The sequence below is a fragment of the Xiphophorus maculatus genome, chromosome 9 (assembly GCF_002775205.1).
Source record: "Xiphophorus maculatus strain JP 163 A chromosome 9, X_maculatus-5.0-male, whole genome shotgun sequence".
Classification (NCBI taxonomy): Eukaryota; Metazoa; Chordata; class Actinopteri; order Cyprinodontiformes; family Poeciliidae; genus Xiphophorus; species Xiphophorus maculatus.
In genome coordinates this window covers 27,672,487-27,693,035 of record NC_036451.1, presented here as the reverse complement: position 1 = coordinate 27,693,035, position 20,549 = coordinate 27,672,487, and the positions used below count along the sequence as shown (strand labels likewise).

At 42.8% G+C, this 20,549-nt stretch overlaps 1 protein-coding gene across 1 annotated transcript; it reads right to left on the bottom strand.

Annotated features, from left to right (window-relative positions):
* Window positions 1-905: 905 nt before the first annotated feature.
* Window positions 906-20,348, bottom strand: podn (podocan). The gene is made up of 11 exons (XM_023338895.1): window positions 20,124-20,348; window positions 16,860-17,141; window positions 16,007-16,100; window positions 12,795-12,859; window positions 10,032-10,141; window positions 9,785-9,941; window positions 5,087-5,202; window positions 4,149-4,362; window positions 3,575-4,018; window positions 2,678-2,826; window positions 906-1,471 (listed from the first exon to the last, which is right to left on the bottom strand). Exons 2-11 carry the CDS (start codon window positions 17,121-17,123, stop codon window positions 1,321-1,323), a joined length of 1,764 nt encoding a protein of 587 aa, XP_023194663.1. The 5' UTR covers window positions 17,124-17,141; window positions 20,124-20,348; the 3' UTR covers window positions 906-1,320.
* Window positions 20,349-20,549: the final 201 nt, after the last annotated feature.

Here is a 20,549-nt window from a genome sequence, read left to right as displayed (position 1 = left end):
CGCCACGCCATAGCAGTGCAAGATCTACTGATAATAATTCATGATGACATCCAGGAAGCCATGCTGTTTTGAAGTGGCATCATGAAAGTATTTTTGGACTCAAATTTTTCAGTTCCATGTTTCCTTTTGTTTTTCACTAAGACAAGGTTTGACAAGCTAACCTTATCTTAATTAGTAATTTATTTGACTATTTCTTTAGAAAATTAGATACTGTTCAGTTTTAAATTTTTTGTTTGAGACAGTCTGTAGGGCACTGTTGAGATTAATTTGGATGAAAATTGTTTAAATGCTTAGAATGTTAAAGAGAAATCATTAGTAAATAAACCATCTTTACTTGTTGAGCAAAACCATTTTCCTTAGAAGAGCAGGAGGGGTTCTCCATGTCTGTTTTTGAAGGTTACTTTATGCCTACGTGTAGTAATATTTAGCATTTGGTGTCATTTTTTTCCTTCTTTACTAAACCCATATCAAACCAGGACTTCAACGCAGAGTGTGTGTACACTTACATCCCTGATCCACTGGGTCTTGCAAATCAAATGTTCTGGCTTACAAATAGGAAAGTTGAACCTGTGGACATACTGAGAACATTTGTCATACTTTATGATCACACAACGTTTGACTGGGAGAAAGTCCACCAGTCTTTAAAAGATCAAGTCTATAAGTCCATTTCAGGTCGGCTGCTGCTCAACCACAAAAATCTTACTCTGTAGTTGTTTTTTTATTACTACTCTGGCTTAAAATAACTTAAAACCTTTGGATTTTGTTACGTTGCTGAATAATAACATAAAAACAAATTTTGTTAGGCTTGTGTTGGCCTATAAATATCCAGGAACAGTAACATGGAATTATGTCCCTGATTTCTATGTTTGATTCAAATGTTTTTGTGGTTTTAATAACAAAATGAGTGCTTTGGTTGCTATATTTGCTTCAACAAATCCAAGTAGATTGCATTGGTAATATTGCTGATAGGGCAGCCATTTTCAAAATGACATAAAAATGAAGAGGAAAACTGGAAGTGACTTTGTCCTTTTTCATGTTTCTTTCCAGGTTGGTGTTCAGATGCATATATGATAGATTCCTTCTTTCTTTTCTTTTTATAGTTTTTCTTTAAAGATAAAGATTACATATGAACAATCAAAAGCAAATTTTAAAGTTCAGTTTGAACAAAATGAACTTCCATCCGGTATCCTGCACCAGAAATATGTGGCTCTGCATCTCAGCATGATTTAAAGATGGAGATAAAAAAAAAAAAAAAACAATACACAGGTTCCGTCCCATTTAAGAGCCTGTTCTGTTTTCTGAAACATGCAGCCCGGTGCTCTATGTTTCCTGCTCCATCACCTCTCCAACTTCTTTCTCATCTGTTTTTGAGGACAGCTCTGTGTTTCCCGTCCCAAAGTCCAGCACCTGCAAGTTGACGAGGTGGGCGAAGGAGCTCTCGTCTACAGAGTCCACCGACAGCCGGTTAAACCTTGGAACGAAAAACAGGAGGGACGGTTTAGTTTGTGAAATTGGCACTTCGTCTACTGAAGCTGAAGGCTTTAGGATTCACTTAGCAGATGAACTTAAATTTACAGATCTGTCTGGTGATGCTGGTCCAGAGTGAGTTTGGAAGGGTGCAAATTGTGAGCATCTCTTACAACTGTTGAGCAAAACTAGTTTTAGTTGTTCTGCACCATTTACTCACCAAAGTGTTGGCTTTAGTTACCTCAGAGTATTTTTAAGGAATGTCTGAGATCCATTCCATTTACTTGCATGTGTAGAAACTGATTACACAGCCTATCCATGAGTTTAATCATCCATCACCAAGTGATTTCTGTGACGTTACAATCTTTATTTCCATTTCCCTCCTGCTGCAAACACTCCAGTTGAAACAGACTATGTGTTTAGTACTGCAACAGTACTAAACACTGCTGAGGGAAGCAAGCGGAGAGAAATGGAGCAGCGGCTGTTATGATAATAATGACAAACCTGCATCCCGGAAGGGGTCAAAGCTCGTAAGCGTAGCTATAAAGCAACAAGGTTAAGGTCACACTGAAACCAAACCAGAACAAATACCTTGAAAGCACATGTTCAAACCCTCTTAACTCTTGTCTGACCGCTGCTTTCAGCTGCAGGGCTTGTGGCGGTAAGCCCGCAGTACGTGGAATAAACCAAAGTGGAACATTTGCTGAATGCACTCAAGTTAGTGGAGTTGGAGAGATTAGATCCTGTGTTGCGGTACTCTACAAAATGAAGCTAAGTCCGAATGCGCAGCAGATAGTGCTTTCTTTTGATTTGCAACAGAACGGCGCACACAGAAGGTCGTTCCTGTGAGGAAAAATCTCATTTTATTAACACTAAAACCAAAAACAGCTCCAGAAAGGAAAATGGTCCCAAATGTAAACGCTGAATGTTGTAGATCTTACAAAAAAGTGTTGAATTATTTGTAAGTTGACAAATAACTTATTTGTAAGCAGATAGTGGATTGCATTCACTATCTGCTCTATCTCAGTTTATAATTCACAAAGCAGAAAGCACCAATGACCTGCCAGCAGAAATATCCATAAGTTTAGATCATAGTTGAACAAATAGACCAGGGGATGAGAACATTAGTGCAGATATTAGGTTTTTAATACTTTTTGAAGCATGCAGATGTGGCCATGTTTCAGGTTAAGGATGTTTGTGCGTCTCTTACCGAAGGAAGATGCCTTTAATGTTTGGAGTGCCTTCAAACGCTGAAGCAGGAACACTGGAGATCCGGTTGCTTTGCAGGTAAAGATACTCCAGAGACTCAGGAAGGTCTGATGGGATGTGTGTTAGCTGGTTACCAGAAAGGTCTAGTGTCTAAAATAATAATGATAATAATATATATCATCAAAAAGGAACATAGCAAAAGAAATTAATGTTACTCATATACTACTATCACATGTGGGTGGGTGGATGGATCCGTAAAAATTTATTTATTTTTTGTATTTTGTCACACTTGAAGTATGTAACTTTTATAAAAATGTTTTTGCATATTTTGTACACCTGTCAGTATGCTGTGACAGTATATCATAAGACAGATGATCTGTGAAAAAGAATCAAGTTCCTCTACCTTGTCCCTGTGGTCCTACTGCTAAGTAAAGTCAAAAACAACCAATCAGAGCCAGGAGGAAGGTATTAGTACTGTGAATTAAGCTTGTGTACGCGCTCCTCAGTGTGCTAATGACGGAGAAGCAACTTACTGTTACTGAAAAACAGTTTATCTGCCATCATCGGTGGCTATGCTAACTAGCCTAGCATTCACGGCAGGCTCTGTTGAGGGCAACTAGCGGTAGCATAGCAGAAAAAAGGGTGTGAGTAGTGCATACACGAGCATGATTCTGATTGCTAGGTTCCTGAGCGGTATATCTCTGCAGATCTGACCACAGGAAGGAGGCAATGGAGCTCAATGTTTTCACAGATTTTTTTTCACAGTCTCATTTAAAACAAATAATGTAAATAAAAGTAATCTACTGTAGGTTTTAACCTTCTATGTTAAGGTACTAGACTGGGGTTACTAGACTTGTTACTAAGCATAATCTGACCAGTATCTCTGCAGGTCACTCACTGTGAGAGCACTGAGCTCCATCCAAGCTCCTTGGTAGGCTGAGTTGAGTTTAAGTTTGTTGTCACTGAGGATCAACTTCTGTAGCTTCTGCATTCCTGCCAGGGCTCCATATGGTATAGCACTGAGCTGGTTGTTCTTGATCTCCAGAACCTTCAGACTGTGCGGAAGGCCCAGTGGAATGGCATGAAGGGCATTTCCAGACAGGTCCAGAGTTTCCAGTATGCGCAGCTTTCTGAAGGCGTCGCGGTGAATCTTGGTGTTGGTCAGTTTGTTGTAGCTGAGATTGAGCTCAGTCAGGGTATACAGCAAGGACAGGTCATTGCGGCCAATTTCAGAAACAAAGTTGTGGAGCAGCATGAGAGTCTTGGCTCGCCGAGGTAAGCCTCTGGGAACTCGTTCCAGCAAGTTATTATACAAATGAAGTGTGTGCAGCTTCTTCAAGCCCTAGGAGAAAAATGCAATTCAAATGAATGAAGAGCACTGTTGCTATGCAGTGCGTCTGAGGATATGCACTGCCATTACACATACAGTATATGAGTAGCATCCAGTATATGTCAACTTTTCCTTAAAGTACCTGGAAGGCCATTGGGTGTATAGAGCGGGAGCGCAGCTTGTTATTGTGAAGTAGCAGGTATTCAATGTTCCGCACAGAGATGAGCGCGTCTCCAGGAATGCTGCGGATGGCGTTCTTCTCCAGGTGCAGCAGCACCAGGTTGCGAGGCAAACCCATAGGAACAACGCTCAGGTTGTTATTTGACAAGTCAAGATACTCGAGGCTACTCAGCTGGCTGAGGAAATAGAAGAGGAGGGAAATCATGTTTTTGATTCTGCACTCTGTAATTTAACACTTTATGTTCTTTGTGACTCCTAGCTGTTTAACAGCTACAGAGCAAATTCCAAGGTTTGCATTTAAAGATGCTTGAAATAAGTTTCCTGCACATTAGGAGTTGAAAATAGTAATAAAAAAACATTTTGTCCAAGTAGGATCAAGGGATGATGTATACCAGGAGACTTCAGTTACCTCTCCAGCATTAGCTAGATGTACTGGCAGTTAACTACCAACTACCATTCAGACGACCAAGTGGTGAGTCTGCTTAAGTTGAATACTTCGATTCTATGGTGTTTATGGTGTCAGTGGAAGAAACATTAAGAAACTACACAGTTTGTTAAATCCTTGTTCTATAGAACGAAGATAAAAGTTGACCAAAATATTAAATATCTGCAGCTGGTGGTTATGATTTTACAAGCGGATTGGTTCTTTTTTGATCAGGTAAAGTCTTTTTCCCAGCAGTGCTGCTCATTTAGGGAGATCTGAGATCTGATGATCATGTTAACAAACCATTCACAGTACAGACTCTGTCTTAGAATGCTGTGGACTTGTTAGTTGTGTAAATTTTGAGGTATGATCTATTTGTGTGATGTGAGACACTTTTGTGTTCTTTATTTTAGTTATGAAAATACAGAGTGAAATATTTAAATTGTTTTGTTTTGTGACTAAAATGTTAAGCGCACCTGAAAGTCTCGTTGTCCATCCCATCATTGGTGAGGAGGTTGTTCTGGAGATAAAGTTCTCGAAGGTTGCGCAAATCCTCAAAGGCCCCTGTTGGGATTTTCTCCAGCCTGTTACTCTGTAGCAAAAAGGAAATATTTTTTTATGAATAAAATGATATGCTCTCCACAACCTTTTAGCAGAGAGTGGCTGGATTGGGGCAAATGAACTAAAACTCTTTTGGTGTGAAGTCAGTCATGATCCTGCCAGGCTCAAGTACTCGGCAAGTAAAGTTTTTCCAGTTTGCATCACTACTGTGTCTCACCATGACGACCCCACCAGATCATGCAGGAACATGCAAGAAGATTTCCCTCCAGACCTTATATCTTTATCATATCCTTTTGTTTTTAGGTAAAATGTCTCAAAGGGTCCAAAGCATTTGAACTTACAACAAATAAAACAGTAATAATAATAAATAAGCGAAATATGAAAGAAAATCATCAGAATTTATTAAATCTTTCTCTTTGTATCCAGTTTCAAACATTTCAGGTTCTTTTCTGTTTTTAAAATTATTCCAGGAAACATCTGCTGCATATTTACAGGCATTTTTCCCTAATTCCGTTTAGGCTTGTTGAACAGATGTCTCTAAAACACAGTCAGAGTGAATGATTACTACCTGGTGTTTACATAAAAGCCTAAGCACAGATTAACTCTGGATCTAAAAAGTCTACAGGACCAAGATAAAACTGTCAGATTTTTAGAATGTGAAAAAAAACAGACTAAAATATGTCATCGTACGTCTTTAATCTGACGTATTAATCTGGTGAAATATTCACTGATGGGAAACACCTGGTGGCTTCATCAGGAAAGATATTCAAGATTTTAAGAGAAGCGGAAGGAATGTGATCTGTTAACATGCAACACAAGGAAATGAGCAGAAAAGGAACAAGATAAAGAAGAAGAGTTCAAGAAGATGACGAAGAACAATAATGGAAGTGTCAGGATCTGTGTTTTCTGTGTTCATTTAGAGTGTTTTGTGTCCTTGAGTCTCTTCGTTGTCCTGTCCTCCCCTTGATTGTTCCCAGGTGTGTCTCGTTCTGTGATTACCCTCCCGTGTATTTAACTCCACCTGTGTTCCTTGTTCCTCGTCGGGTCCTCGTCAATTATTCGTCAATGTTCATCATTGTTACGTCTATGTTTCGTCAGTGTTTCCTTGTGCCTGCTGCTTGTTGCTGGACTTATTTATAATTAAACATCATCATAATTCATCTAACCTGGGTCCGCTGCATCTGCCTCACCACCAACACCACCCGCACTTTATGACAGAAGGACCCGACCAGACCGAAAGGCGAGGCTGCTATGATGGACCCAGCTGGAGTGAGGTTACCGCCTAAAGGGCAGAGCGGCCCGTGGCGGAGGTCCGGCAGGGAGGACAGGGAGCTGGCGGAGGCTCTCGCCGACCTGCAGCGGGAGCTTTTCCGGGGAACAAGGCTGGTGTTAGCACCCCCCGGATATGGCCCCCGTCGATACCTCCGTCCGGGAAGCCAGCGACCTGAGCCGCCGGTGGAGCCGGCCCCTCGTCGCTTTCCGGAGCCGCCACCTCCGCTGTCTGCCCGGAGACAGCGACGTGAGCCGCCGGCAGACCCGGCCCCTCGTCGCTTTCCGGAGCCGCCACCTCCACGGTCAGCCCGGAGACAGCGACGTGAGCCGCCGGCGGACCCGGCCCCTCGTCGCCTTCCGGATCCGTCACCTCCGCTGTCAGCCCGGAGACGGCGACGTGAGCCGCCGGCAGACCCGGCCCCTCGTCGCCTTCCGGATCCGTCACCTCCGCTGCCGGTTCCCAGGCTCCGCTCCGGCTCGCCCCCGCAGCCGGTTCCCAGGCTCCGCTGCAGCTCGCCCCCGCAGCCGTTTCCAAGGCTTCGCTGCGGCACGCCCCCGCAGCCGTTTCCAAGGCTTCGCTGCGGCTCGCCCCCGCAGCCGTTTCCAAGGCTTCGCTGCGGCTCGCCCCCGCAGCCGTTTCCAAGGCTTCGCTGCGGCTCGCCCCCGCAGCCGGTTCCAAGGCTCCGCTCCGGCTCGCCCCCGCAGCCGGCCCCGAGGCTCCGCTCCGGCTCACCTCCAGCCGGCGCACCCGAGGCCGAATCAGCCGGCGTTCCAGCCGGCGCACCCGAGGCCGAATCAGCCGGCATTCCAGCCGGCGCACCCGAGGCCGAATCAGCCGGCGTTCCAGCCGGCGCACCCGAGGCCGAATCAGCCGGCGTTCCAGCCGGCGCACCCGAGGCCGAATCAGCCGGCGTTCCAGCCGGCGCACCCGAGGCCGAATCAGCCGGCGTTCCAGCCGGCGCACCCGAGGCCGAATCAGCCGGCGTTCCAGCCGGCGCACCCGAGGCCGAATCAGCCGGCGTTCCAGCCGGCGCACATTCCGAGACTCCCAGTGTTCCTTCCGAGACTCCCAGTGTTCCTTCCGAGACTCCCAGTGTTCCTTCCGAGACTCCCAGTGTTCCTTCTGAGACCCAGACCCCCAGCGTTCCTTCCGAGACCCAGACCCCCAGCGTTCCTTCCGAGACTCCCTGCATTCCGACTCTGACCCTCTGCGTTCCTCCTGAGACCCTGACCCTCTGTGTTCCTCCTGAGACCCAGACCCTCTGTGTTCCTCCTGAGACCCAGACCCTCTGTGTTCCTCCTGAGACCCCGACTCCTGAGACCCCGACTCCCTGTGTTCCTCCAGAGACTCCCTGCATTCCGACTCTGACCCTCTGCGTTCCTCCTGAGACCCTGACCCTCTGTGTTCCTCCTGAGACCCAGACCCTCTGTGTTCCTCCTGAGACCCCGATTCCCTGTATTCCTCCAGAGACTCCCTGCGTTCCTACCGAGACCCAGACCCCCTGCGTTCCACCCGAGACCCTGACCCTCTGCGTTCCATCCGAGACCGAGACCCCCAGTGTTCCGTCCGAGACCGAGAACCCCAGTGTTCCGTCCGAGACCGAGACCCCCTGTGCTCCGACCGAGACCCCCTGTGCTCCGACCGAGACCCCATGTTCTCCACCAGAGACCCTGCCTCGGGGAGCTCGTCGTTGCCGTCTGTGGGCGGCCCCCGGGGCTCATCATCACCACCTCCAGGGCCGCGGACGGCCGCTGGACCGCCTCCTGGGGTCCCGCCTCCGGGGTTCCCGCCTCCAGCGCCGCGGACGGCCGCCGGACCGCCTCCGTGGTTCCCGCCTCCAGCGCCGCGGACGGCCGCCGGACCGCCTCCGTGGTTCCCGCCTCCAGCGCCGCGGACGGCCGCCGGACCGCCTCCGTGGTTCCCGCCTCTGTGGTTCCCGCCTCCAGCGCCGCGGACGACCGCCAGACCGCCTCCGTGGTTCCCGCCTCCTTTGCCTCCGCCCACCCTGTGGGTAGTTTTTTGTTGTTTTTGGACTCTTGGCCCTCCCTGTGTTTCCGCCCACAACGGTGGGTTGTTTTGTGTTATTTTGGACTCTGGCCCGCCGTCCGGCGCCCCTCCACCCACCCTTGTTGTGTTTTTGTTTTGTGGGCGTCTGGTAGCCGCCCTTGAGGGGGGGGTACTGTCAGGATCTGTGTTTTCTGTGTTCATTTAGAGTGTTTTGTGTCCTTGAGTCTCTTCGTTGTCCTGTCCTCCCCTTGATTGTTCCCAGGTGTGTCTCGTTCTGTGATTACCCTCCCGTGTATTTAACTCCACCTGTGTTCCTTGTTCCTCGTCGGGTCCTCGTCAATTATTCGTCAATGTTCATCATTGTTACGTCTATGTTTCGTCAGTGTTTCCTTGTGCCTGCTGCTTGTTGCTGGACTTATTTATAATTAAACATCATCATAATTCATCTAACCTGGGTCCGCTGCATCTGCCTCACCACCAACACCACCCGCACTTTATGACAGGAAGGAGACGGCGTAGTGGCAGGAAACAAGAAGTGGCTCCAGACATGACTTCAGGATATGGTTTGACTGAGATGGAGTCCTGGGTTTTTACGTGTCTTGTTCTGCATTTTATTTACTGTGTTGGTCATAGAATATTCTTGTCCAGCTGCTTTAGAGAAACATGAACCCCAGCTGGCTCACACTAAGAACATACTTCTACATACATTATGTAAGTAGACACAAGCAGTTTTCTTACTGTCTGATATTAAATCTGTCTAGAAGCATCAATTAAGATTGCCAAAATTATTTTTATTTGCAAATGTTCTAAATAACGAGAAGTATAATTTTCTTAGTAATTTTTATGCTCCTTCGGTTTCCCACCACCAGCTTCTCACAACAATTTTTGAATTTTGACCCATTTCTTCTGGTTTATCTTAATCAGGTTTGTAAGTTTGCTCTCTTTTAGTTCTGCAAACGTCTATGGAACAAATATCAGAGGTTTTTGATGGTCAGTTCAAAACATTAACATTGTTGTCCTTAATGAACTTTGTCCATCTGGAAGACTCGTTTGTGCTCAAGGCTTAACATCCTGGCTCAAGTCTTGTAACGCTGCTTCAGTATTTTTACATAATGTTCTTTTCTCACAGTGATATTTAATGAAGTGCACCAGTCCCTCCTGCAGTAAAACACCAACACAGCATGATAAAACCACTACCGTACTTATCTGTTGAAAAAGTTTTTCCTCTTACTTCAGCATCGCTGAAGAGGAAAACCTTATGGAGGAATAAATAACGTGTGTTATTGTAATCGCTTGTGTCCAAATATCATTGTTGTTGCTGCATGTGTGAGACCTTCAGATGAAGTCGGAGAAGACTGGACGGCAGATTGCTGGGAACGACCCTCAGGAAGTTGCTGGATATGGTGAGGATCTCCAGCGTGTCAGAAGCATTGAACATATTATCGGGAAGTCCTTCATCTGTCAGCTTGTTGTTATGGAGATACACAGACCTATGGAGTCATGATACACACACAGGATATGTTCTACTAACTGTACCTGAAATAAAAAGAGGTATAATCACACATAAGACATGTCGGTACCTTAGTTTTGGTTTATGACCAAATGTGTATGGGTAGATCCTGGAGAGCTGATTAGCAGCAAAATCAGCGCTGACCAAAGATGGCGGCAGGACTCTTGGTGCAGAGGAGAGCTACAAGCACATCAGAGAATGAATGAAATATTCATCCATCCATCCATCCATCTTCTTCCGCTTATCCGAGGTCGGGTCGCGGGGGTAGCAGCTTCAGAAGGGAGGCCCAGACTTCCCTCTCCCCAGCCACTTCTTCCAGCTCCTCCGGGGGAATCCCGAGGCGTTCCCAGGCCAGCCGAGAGACATAGTCCCTCCAGCGTGTCCTGGGTCCCCGGGGCCTCCTCCCGGTGGGACGTGCCCGGAACACCTCACCAGGGAGGCGTCCAGGAGGCATCCTGACCAGATGCCCGAGCCACCTCAACTGGCTCCTGTCGATGTGAAGGAGCAGCGGCTCTACTCTGAGACCCTCCCGGATGAAATATTGTGATTTCTTTTTAGTTTTCTCTATGTGGTTTACATGTATTGTCACAACTGGCCATTAGCCGCTTTTTCTGAGGCTGCCTTATTCTGGCTAAGCTGTTGGAGACAAAGAACTGTAAATTGTTTGTTGTTAGATCTTCCTTCCAAATGTACAAGAGGCCTCTACTGGTATTAGTAGAGGGAGTGAAAGAGGTCGTCTCAGTTTAAATGTAGAGAGCGACTTTAGGAATCTAAAAACAGAACTGCAACAAACAAGACTTGAACAGGGAGAAGAACAAAAAATAAGAAAAGAGGTGCTTCAAACATTATTAGCATAATTAAAATATAAGGTTAATCCATAGATTACGGTGAAAATTCTTCCAGTTCCATCCAGAGTGCATTTACTCTCCAAGAATTCATCCTGAATCAAATTCTGATTGATGATGGCAAGAGACATGCAGTTTCTGAAAACAAGTGTTGCATATTATATAATATAATGACCCTTCCATTGGTCCTTTCACATTTCCAGCATGGATCATAATCTCCTAGTTTCATTCCTGCAATGATATTAAAGCTCCAACTACTTATGCGTTCTCCACCTTCCCTAATGTCTTACGTCTGAAGCCAAAAGTCTCTTTCCACATCTCCTTTTCTATTTTTCTGATCTAAATCACAGCCCAGATTACCCAAAAGCCTCTGAGCTCTGAGGCCTCTCATCAAATTATATCAGCAATCAAAATGTTGTTGCCCCTAAGCAATTAATTACTCTGATGATGTATGCCTCAAAGCACGTGATATGTAAAATGGTTTCATTTAGCAGATTTTTCAAGAAAAAGAAACTCCAGTTTTGTCTAAATTTTCTAATTTTTTGCATAGAAAGTTAGATTATTACATACTATCTATAAAACAGAAATGTCAGGTTTCTGAAAAGTTCACATTCTCCTCTCCTGTCCCCAACCAGACAGGCATCCCACCCTCCTCTGACCCACAGCTTTCCTGTAAAATCTGAGATGTTTTATTTTCTACCTCAGTCATTGACTCTTCTACTTCCACAAGTTTGTCTTCAACCAAATCAGGAGCTGCTGCTGCTCCCTTTGCTTCCCCTCCCACTTTTCTGTATATAGAAGTCAGGTGAAGAGGCAGCTGGAGAGACTGATCCGGAGCAAGGCAGCAGGTCTGGATGGTGTGAGCCCCAGAGTCCTGAAGGCCTCTGTGGGATTCTGCAACATCTCCTCATCCTCAGCCTGACCAAACAGAAGGTTCTGTTGTTGTGGAAGACATCCTGCCTGGTTCAGGTACCAAAGAAAACTCAGTAATCAGGCATTAACAACTACAGACCTGTTGCCATGACATTCCTGGATGAAATTCATGGATGGACCATTTCCTACCACATCTTTTCCTTCCACTCAATTTTCTATGAAAATGATTGGATACAGCACTTTGTGAACAATCAGAATAATTAGTATTAACCTTTTGTGGCTTCCCTTCCTTGCCTTCCTTGTGAAAAGTGTCCATGTTTGTCTTCTGTACATCTGTCCAGTCGGCAGTTTAACTCATGATTGTGGAGCCAACTGACCCAGAGTGAGAGACCATTTAGAGGCTCAGGAAACCTTTGCAGGTGTTTTCCTTCCACTCAATTTTTTTTATAAATCGCTTGGATACAGTTTCCAATACTTAACTTTTTGGAAGATATTTACATTTTTTGAGAAGAAAAACTGAATCTTGGTTTAACACTATTTGTAACCTGTAATTATCAAAATTCCAAGAATTAAAGGCTTAAAATATCTCACTCTATGTGCAGTAAATCTATATAACATACACGTTTTTCTTTCTGAGTGTCATCATAGTTAAAAAGAAAAGATGTATCTCTTCAATAATATAAGGCTTTCAAATGCTAAAATCTGTCAAATGAATATAAAAAGCAGAGAAGCATTTTTGAGATTACACATTCATTTAGAGCTTTCTCCTTAATAACACGGTTTATGTATTAAAGTAACACGGGATGTCTTTGAAGCTTAGTGAGCACTTAAAAATCCTCTATTCTTCCTGCATTCTGTTTTTCTGTTTGACCCTTTGGACACACAAATCTGCCCATCCTTTCTCTCTCACTCGCCTTGTCCAATCCGGTCCTCAGTAGCACTCATTGCTACTGAGTGAAAGGTCAGTAGCATTTTTAGCTTTGACCAGCTAAAACACACTATTTTGTTGTGTCTTTCACAACAAAATAGACAAGATGTTTTGAAGGCAAAGAAACAATCGTGCCATTGTGCAGTGTGATAATTTTGTACATTTTAGATTCTTGCGTATGACTCACCTTGTTGTTAGCCAGGTACAAATAAGCCAGCTCTTCAAGCATTTCAAAGCCTTCATCTTCAAGGCCTGAAAAATAGACAAAAATGTGAATTAATATGCCTGCCTGTCATTGCATTGTCCCAAAGGGGTGGTGGTACCTGGTGCCATTTTATAGCACAATCAAGTAACTGTATCAACTTCAGCTGTTATAAAATTATATATCCAACATGACTTAAAAAAAAGTTTGACTTTGTAATTTATCGCTTTGAAATTGGGCCATAGAGAAAAAGACCTGGAGATCAAAGCTGTTTTAATACTTAATCCTGCCTATGAAATCATGATGTCACATGCATGCAAGTTTTTCGGTCAAACCTAGATGTTTCAGATCACAAAATTTCAAAATCAGATAAAGCTAAATAGAAAATATAGCATTCAAGATGATTTCATTCATTAGAGGAAAAATCCTACCCAAACCACCCTGACAATACATGAAGATGTATTTTTTAAATAACTGATTAACTGTGATTAACCACATTTGTTTAGTTCTGTTCCCCTTGCCACGCCTTCCTGTCAGTGGAATTAACAAATCCCTTAAAAAGAACCTGCCTAACAACATGAAGTAGGCTAAAAGATCTGAAAAAACAACACATAAAATCCTATTTAAAATAAAATTGATATCCGATGAGAAACAAAGTCCCTGATGTCTATCTGACCGGAAAGCGTTACAACCCCGTTTGTAGAGCGTTCAGACTCCAGTGAACCACAGTGAGAGCCGTTATCCACAAACAGAGAAAACACAGAACAGTGGTGAACCATCCCTGGATTGTCTGGTAGATCAAACTTACTCCAAGGTCTCAAAAGAACTTTAAAAGCAGAGATGGTGTTAAAATGGCCTGGAAAGGGTTCCAATGCCAAATCCACTGCTGACCAAAAACAAAGACAAAACCACATTTCAAAGATCCCAGAGACTACAGGGAAACCATTCTGTGGAATGGTCAAACGATGCACAATTTTTGCCATGTGTGCACTATGTAACATCTAGATTAAACCTAGCACAACATTATAGAAAAAGGACATTGTACTGAGAGTCAAACATGACAGCTGTAATAGGATGGTCTGTGGCTGCTTTCATTCTTTTTGACCTTTTGATGGGATTCTGACGTTTTCTCTCTATGAGAAAACTCTGAAAGAGAATATTCCTCTCTTGATCAAAGCACACTTGGGGTTTACAGCAGGACAGTGATTCAAAGTGCAAAAACAAGTCCAGATCTGAGCTTTTCAAATGTTACCAAATCATATCATTTGGATTGGCAGTTAAAAGTCTGTACATAAATCTAATCAAATTGCTGTGGCATGACCATAAACACACCATCCATGCATCAAACCCTTTATTGCAGCTGAATTAATACAATTATCCAGAGAAGAGTGAGTTGACGTTGACTCAGTGATCTGAAAGACTCAGTTATCGCCAAGGCTTGATGGCAGTTTGTGCTCTCTAGAGTGGCACAGTCAACTATCTAATGTGGATTGAGAGTTAGAAATTTTATTACATCCTCTCACATTACATTACTAATCTACATTTTATTGTCTTAATTCACAAAACTTTCTACAAAAGTTTATTCTTTCATTGAATAAACTTTACCTGGTCATCCCTGAAGGTTATTCTCAAGGGATGTACGTAGTTTTGTAAAACTAGAGAAGATGTTTAGGTGAATCTTCTGTCGTTGGCTATAAAAGTCATTGATTCTGGCAGAACTTTTTTCTTTGACCTGAACAACAACTCTTGAGCGACGGAGCTCTCATATCTTTTACAAGCAATATTTCATATGGTGTTCTACACTGAGAAAAAACAGTTGCCAGCAAGTCCTATTACATTTTAATATTTTCATTATTCAATCATATCTGTTATGAGTGAATAACAGATATGAAAAACAAGTAAAAGTTTCTGTGTTACTTTTACTTGTATTTTATTTCTACTTTTGATCATTACATGTGTTTCTAATGCATGTCAGATCTGCCTTATGAAATTCATGGGTTCTATTAGTTTATTTTATGAATTCTTTTTAGTTCAGCACTTTTGTCATTGTTATTTTTTAAGTAAATAAAAATAGAGTTGGCTTGATAAATCCTGGTCGAGGACTTTGTATGGAATTTGAACATTCTCCCCATGAATGCATGAGTTCTTTCCAGGTACTCTTTCACCCACAGTCCAAAAAACAGGTGTATTAAGATCATTAAAGACGATAAATATTCCTTAAGTAAAAGTATAATTGTGTGTGCTGTCTTTCACTCTACAAATGTGTGCAAAACTTTGTCTATATTCAGTTAAAACACACTTTTGCAATTGTAGTGTCTCCATTAAATAACAAATGAAAAATAAAATCACAGGTGAATAAGCTTGTTCATGCAATAAGTCATTAAAAATCATGGCTGCACAGATTGTAAACAGCTACATGAGATATATTCATAATTCAGCCACGGTGCTGGCACTCATCCTATATCAGCCAATCAGTGGAGAAATTAGCATCTTATTCAGGCATTGGAGCAACAAGCCCCGCCTACTTGGGAGCAGCTACGCATGCGGCTTTTTGGGGAAATTGTTGCCATGGGTTTTACAGAAGAGCTATGGATTCAACATGTTTGAATGACACAGAACTTTTTATGAACTGTGTGATGCTGTGAGAGCTCACATAGGGCTCCCCAGTGAACACAGAGATTCTGCACTGTTGAGACTTGGTTGCTGTATTTACCCTCTGTGGAGAGCCAGCGTCTTTTTGTTTTTCTGTCCCACACAAAAAAGTCAACAAAAAAAAAACTCATCCTCTTGCTGCTTCCTGTCGTCTTCTTTGTCATTTTCACTAGAAGTCGGCTGTTGATCATGTGACTCCATGTCATTTAAACAACACTTCAGAAACCTTTCTGTCAAAAATTAAAAATGAATTCTTTCGTCTCCATCCATTGCCATCTATTTCTTGTATGTGACTATTTGCTGGAATTAAACACACGTTGGGACAGACCGCTGAACCAGGCAACAAGTGAAATAGCAGCAATTCCTCTGCTACTGACAGGTGCATATTGAAGATATTTACTTCAATCAGCCAACCTACAAACAAAGCTGCACTGATAAAACTTTCCACTCTGCTTCTAAAATGGCCTTGGAACCATGTCTGCAGTTTCCCTCCCCAGTGAACACAGAGTTCCAGCATAGTGTTGAGACTTGGTTACTGTGTTTACCCTCTGTGGTGAGCCAGTTGTTTTGGAGGTTGAGAGTCTCGAGCTGATGCAGATGGGAAATGTGCTCCACTGTTATTTCCTTGATTTTGTTGTTCTGCCATCAGGGAAAAAAATATGCAACATTTACAAAGGCAGACTAAAGTTCAGCACTTTGTGTTCTGAGCAATAATTTCGTATTATGAATAGGTAGGTGTACTGCTGAAATTGATGAGAAATGTGTGTGTGTGTGTGTGTGTGTGTGTGTGTGTGTGTGTGTGTGTGTGTGTGTGTGTGTGTGTGTGTGTGTGTGTGTGGGTGGGTGGGTGGGCGTGCGTGTGTGTGACTACTTGTTTAGCAGTATTTATGGATCTTTTGAAGACAGATAAGCCTTATGGGGACCAAACATTGTATTAGGACCAAATGCTGGTCCTAATACAAAGGACCCTTTTGTTTACATTTAGCATGAGGGTTTAGAAGTAAGGTGTGAATTAGGTTAAGGTTAGGATTAGAGTCATGGGAAATTGTCTGGATTAGGCATAATATACTTACTAAAATAAATGGAAGTTAATGCAAAGTCACAATATGGGTAGAAATACAAATTTGTGTGTGTGCGTCTGAACCAGATTTTTATGTCCTTGTGGAAACATATTTCTGTCGACATTGTGGGGTCGTGGTGACCACTGCTTCTTGTGGGGACAAATCCTGGTCCCCATAAGGGGAAATTGCGTTTATGGGTTAGGTGTTTGATAGATATAATAGGGTTACGGTTAAGAATAGGGTTAGGGGTAGGGAAAGGGTTAGGCTGTAGAAAATGAATGTAAGTCAATGTAAAGTCCCCACAAGGCACAAAAACACAATTGTGTGTGTGTGGGACCTGTAGAGAAAGTCGACGGATCTTATTAGGCAGCTCTTCGGGGAACTCTGTCAGGTCAACTCCTGCACAGTCCACTGTTCCGTCTGTTGTGCAGCTGCATTCTGAAGGGCATTCAGCTGTTACCAGTGTTGCAGTGTCAGCTTCCTTTACTGCCTCTTCCTCTTCTTCTTCCTCAGGTTCCACTGGGGTCTGGCAACGTACCAGCATCCACACCAAGAGCATCACACTGAAGGCCTGCAGGATGGAATGCTTTGGAAAGTCCATGTCTACTGTTGATATGTCCTGTTGCACAAGCAAATACACAGCAACAGTTATCTCCACTGTTCAACGAAAAAGCAGCAATCAGTTTTCTGTTTTTCTGTTTTGTTTCAGCTCATTGAAGAAATTGAAATATCAGACAAAGATAATATGAGTAAATACAATATCAGTCCCAAATGTTTTTCTTCTTCAATGGAAAATAGCTATCCAAACCTACCAGACTCTATGTGAGACTATGTGAGACCCCCGAAACCTAATATCTGTTTGTGCCACTCTTGGCAGCAACAACTGCCACCAGGCATTCACAAAAACTGACAATTAGTATTTTTTTCACTGTGGAGGAAATTTGACACACTCTGCTAACTCAGCAACATTGGAAGGAAGATCAGAATGTTTTTGAGCATTACCTGTTTACTATTATGCCACAGGATATCAAACATTTTTACATCTGAACTTTGACTACATCACTTCAGAACCTTCTTTTTTTCCTTCATTTGTAGTTGGACTCTGTGCTGCATATTTCATGAAGCAAAGCAGTATATGCACGTCAGTGGGTTATTGAGCTTAAGGTTACAAACTGGACATTCATCTTCAGAATTTTCTCACAGGATTTGATCATGACGCACACAATCCAAAATGTTTAATTCCTATCTTATTACTCATCAGAATATTTTTTCCTAATGTCAGAGATCTTCAAGATGATTGGAAAATGTTATTAAAGCTTTTGTGTTTTCTTTTTGATCAATAGAGTTTTCCTTGGAATTCCCTCAGGAATCATTCAAACAATATTTAGTTCAATAATTCTCCTTTGAGCTGGGGCTTTTAAATGGATGCTCCAGCAAGAAATCAAAATTGTTCATCTTTGGGTTTTTAGGTACAAACTACAGAAATGAAAGTCTTCCAAGCAGTGAAAGGTCTGCATTTCCTAACGATCTGGCAAACTAGCCAATCCGTTCTCGGGTTTTAAATGATGTTATTATTAGTCAAGGAGAAGGCAGCTGTACTTGAGGTGGCAAAAACAAAATAACAGAAATCTTTTTGATTGGATATCTCATACCTCAAAAGAAACAAGTGAAGAACTTTCAGGAAGTGCTCAAAGGTTCTTGCCACACCCACTTGATATTTCTGACTAATTACTCCATAGTTGTTGGAGACCACGCAAAAAAGAGCAATCAAAGAATTAGTAAGCTCTTGACTTTGATCCTCAGTACATGACTGTCTGCTTTGAGATCTCCATTCAAAACTGGATGAAGGAGATCCTGCAGCCCAAACCAGGGCTGCAGTAATAGAAGAGTGCTGTTTCTTACTTGTAGCCCTGGGAGAGAAAACAAATGTCTCTGGTCTTGCAGAGCTTGTATAGACCTTAAAGGCTCTGACATGCTTCGTCCAAAGCTTCAAAATGTAGGCGCATGATGAAAATGGCATCTTCCTTCAGGGAGCAGTCTTCCTCTCACTCTCACAGAGCTCAGTGCAATGTTTTATATGACTGGTCAGAAGTTTGTATTTATGCAGAAATGCACTTGGATGGCAGTGTTGATATTTCGCTTCAACTTGTCTGCTTCCACCATCTGGTTTTGTATCTACAGTTGACATTAATACTTTTGAGTAGCATTTATCAAACGCAGTGATAGTAGGTAATTTGTCATCACAAAATACCTATTATAATGACTGTTAAATGGCCAAAAACTCTTGGAAGAAAATTCCAAGGCAGTTGTTCACAGAGGAGCCAGTCTGCAGAATGGTGTGGCTGTTTAGTTATAGCAAAATGGAGGATGCAGGAACAGAGTGGAGACGCCAGTGTGGCGTAGACTGAAGGTCAAATGGTGTTCAAAGGCAATCTGTGCCGTGTGTGAAAGGTGTGTGCGAATACAAACGTCCAGCATCTACATGACCGAGTGTCGACTGTTGGCTTCAGGTAAACCTACTTCATGTTATCAGGCAGGTTTCTATTTTAAAAATTCCTTGATTCTATAGCATTAGCGGTGCTGGTCAAACTGAACTCAGTTTCAAAAAGAAATACGGTTATTCACAGCTGTTTCTTCATTTAGCAGGCATTCTGAATACTTCTCACATAGTGACGGGTTCATTTGGATGGATTTTAAGAGACAAAATCATCACTTGCAAGGGTTTTTTTGTATTTACTCATGTTATCTTTGTCTGAAAGTAAGACCTGATTACCTGAAACACTTGAGTGTGACATCACAGAAAAAACTGAAGAAATTTATAACGAAGCAAATTCTCACAGATACGACCTGGATATAAACCTGTTTGATTTAAAATATTTCACTTCAAATCTGTCTGGATATTGATCACCAACACATAAAAATAAACATTATGAGCACATTTCCACCAGTAGCAGAAGGTCAACACCCAAATGTAAAGTCTAATTTAAAGAAACAAAAGCATGACATGTTAGGGCTTTTGCTCTGTTTTTTCTAATTGCACCAGTGATTTTCTGAGATTTGAAGTCTTAAGCAAGGTGTGTGCAAACTTCTACAGCAACATATTGCTGTAATTTATTCTTTCTTGAGCTTTCGTTCAAAAAAAAAAACTGCTTCATTACGTTCTCTGATTCTGACAGAGATACCACTGTTATGCACTCAGAGCAGCTCTCAAGGCAAGCTTCTAAAAGCTGTCCATCAAAGGAACCTTTTCAGGCTGTCGCAGGGTAAGAACTAATAGAAACAGCTTAAAAACATGGGCTAGAGTAGACTCAGCGCAGCGAGCACTTAGTGCACACAGACGACTTCATAAAAACATCATAGCAACCAAGGGTCATAGAGAAGTTTAAAGCCATCTCTAAGAGAACACCAATATCCTGCTAAAAGTTGTCATTTATGGGCTTAAAGTACAAAATAGAGATGCTCAGTACTTTTATGACTTTGGTCTGTTTTCATGCCATTTCTGAGCAAAGCAGAGGTTATGAAGAGGCTCTGCTCATATTTAGCTGACTGGATTGTCTTAACACATACCAGAAGGCAGAACTGTCATGCATAAATGAATTACCTTGACTCTGGAAACTCAGTGCAAGCTCTGTCCTACATAACAGCCAACCGCAAATCATGCAGCAGAGTTACTACGCTACTTTACCCCCTCTGACCAACATTTGCTGAAAAGAACCGAAGCGTGATATCTGGTCCAAGCTGAGGCTGTCCCATAGCAGGCGAGGAGTCACAGATCTGCAGTAGAACCCCTTCCAGATGTGAAGTGAGAGAGGGAAGGTTAAAGGGAGAGAAGAAGGCAGGAAGATGTGAAAAGGAAGTGAGTTTGGAGGAGGGTCAGCCAAAAACGCAGATTCTTCCTTGTTTTTGCTCTTTTAAAAAGAAAAAAGCAACTGTGGAATTTGGGTTTTAAAAAATATCTTCACCAAAATGTTCTCAGATCTCTTCAAAAAAAAAAAAAAAAAAAAAGAAAAGGATACTTAAAAGCAGT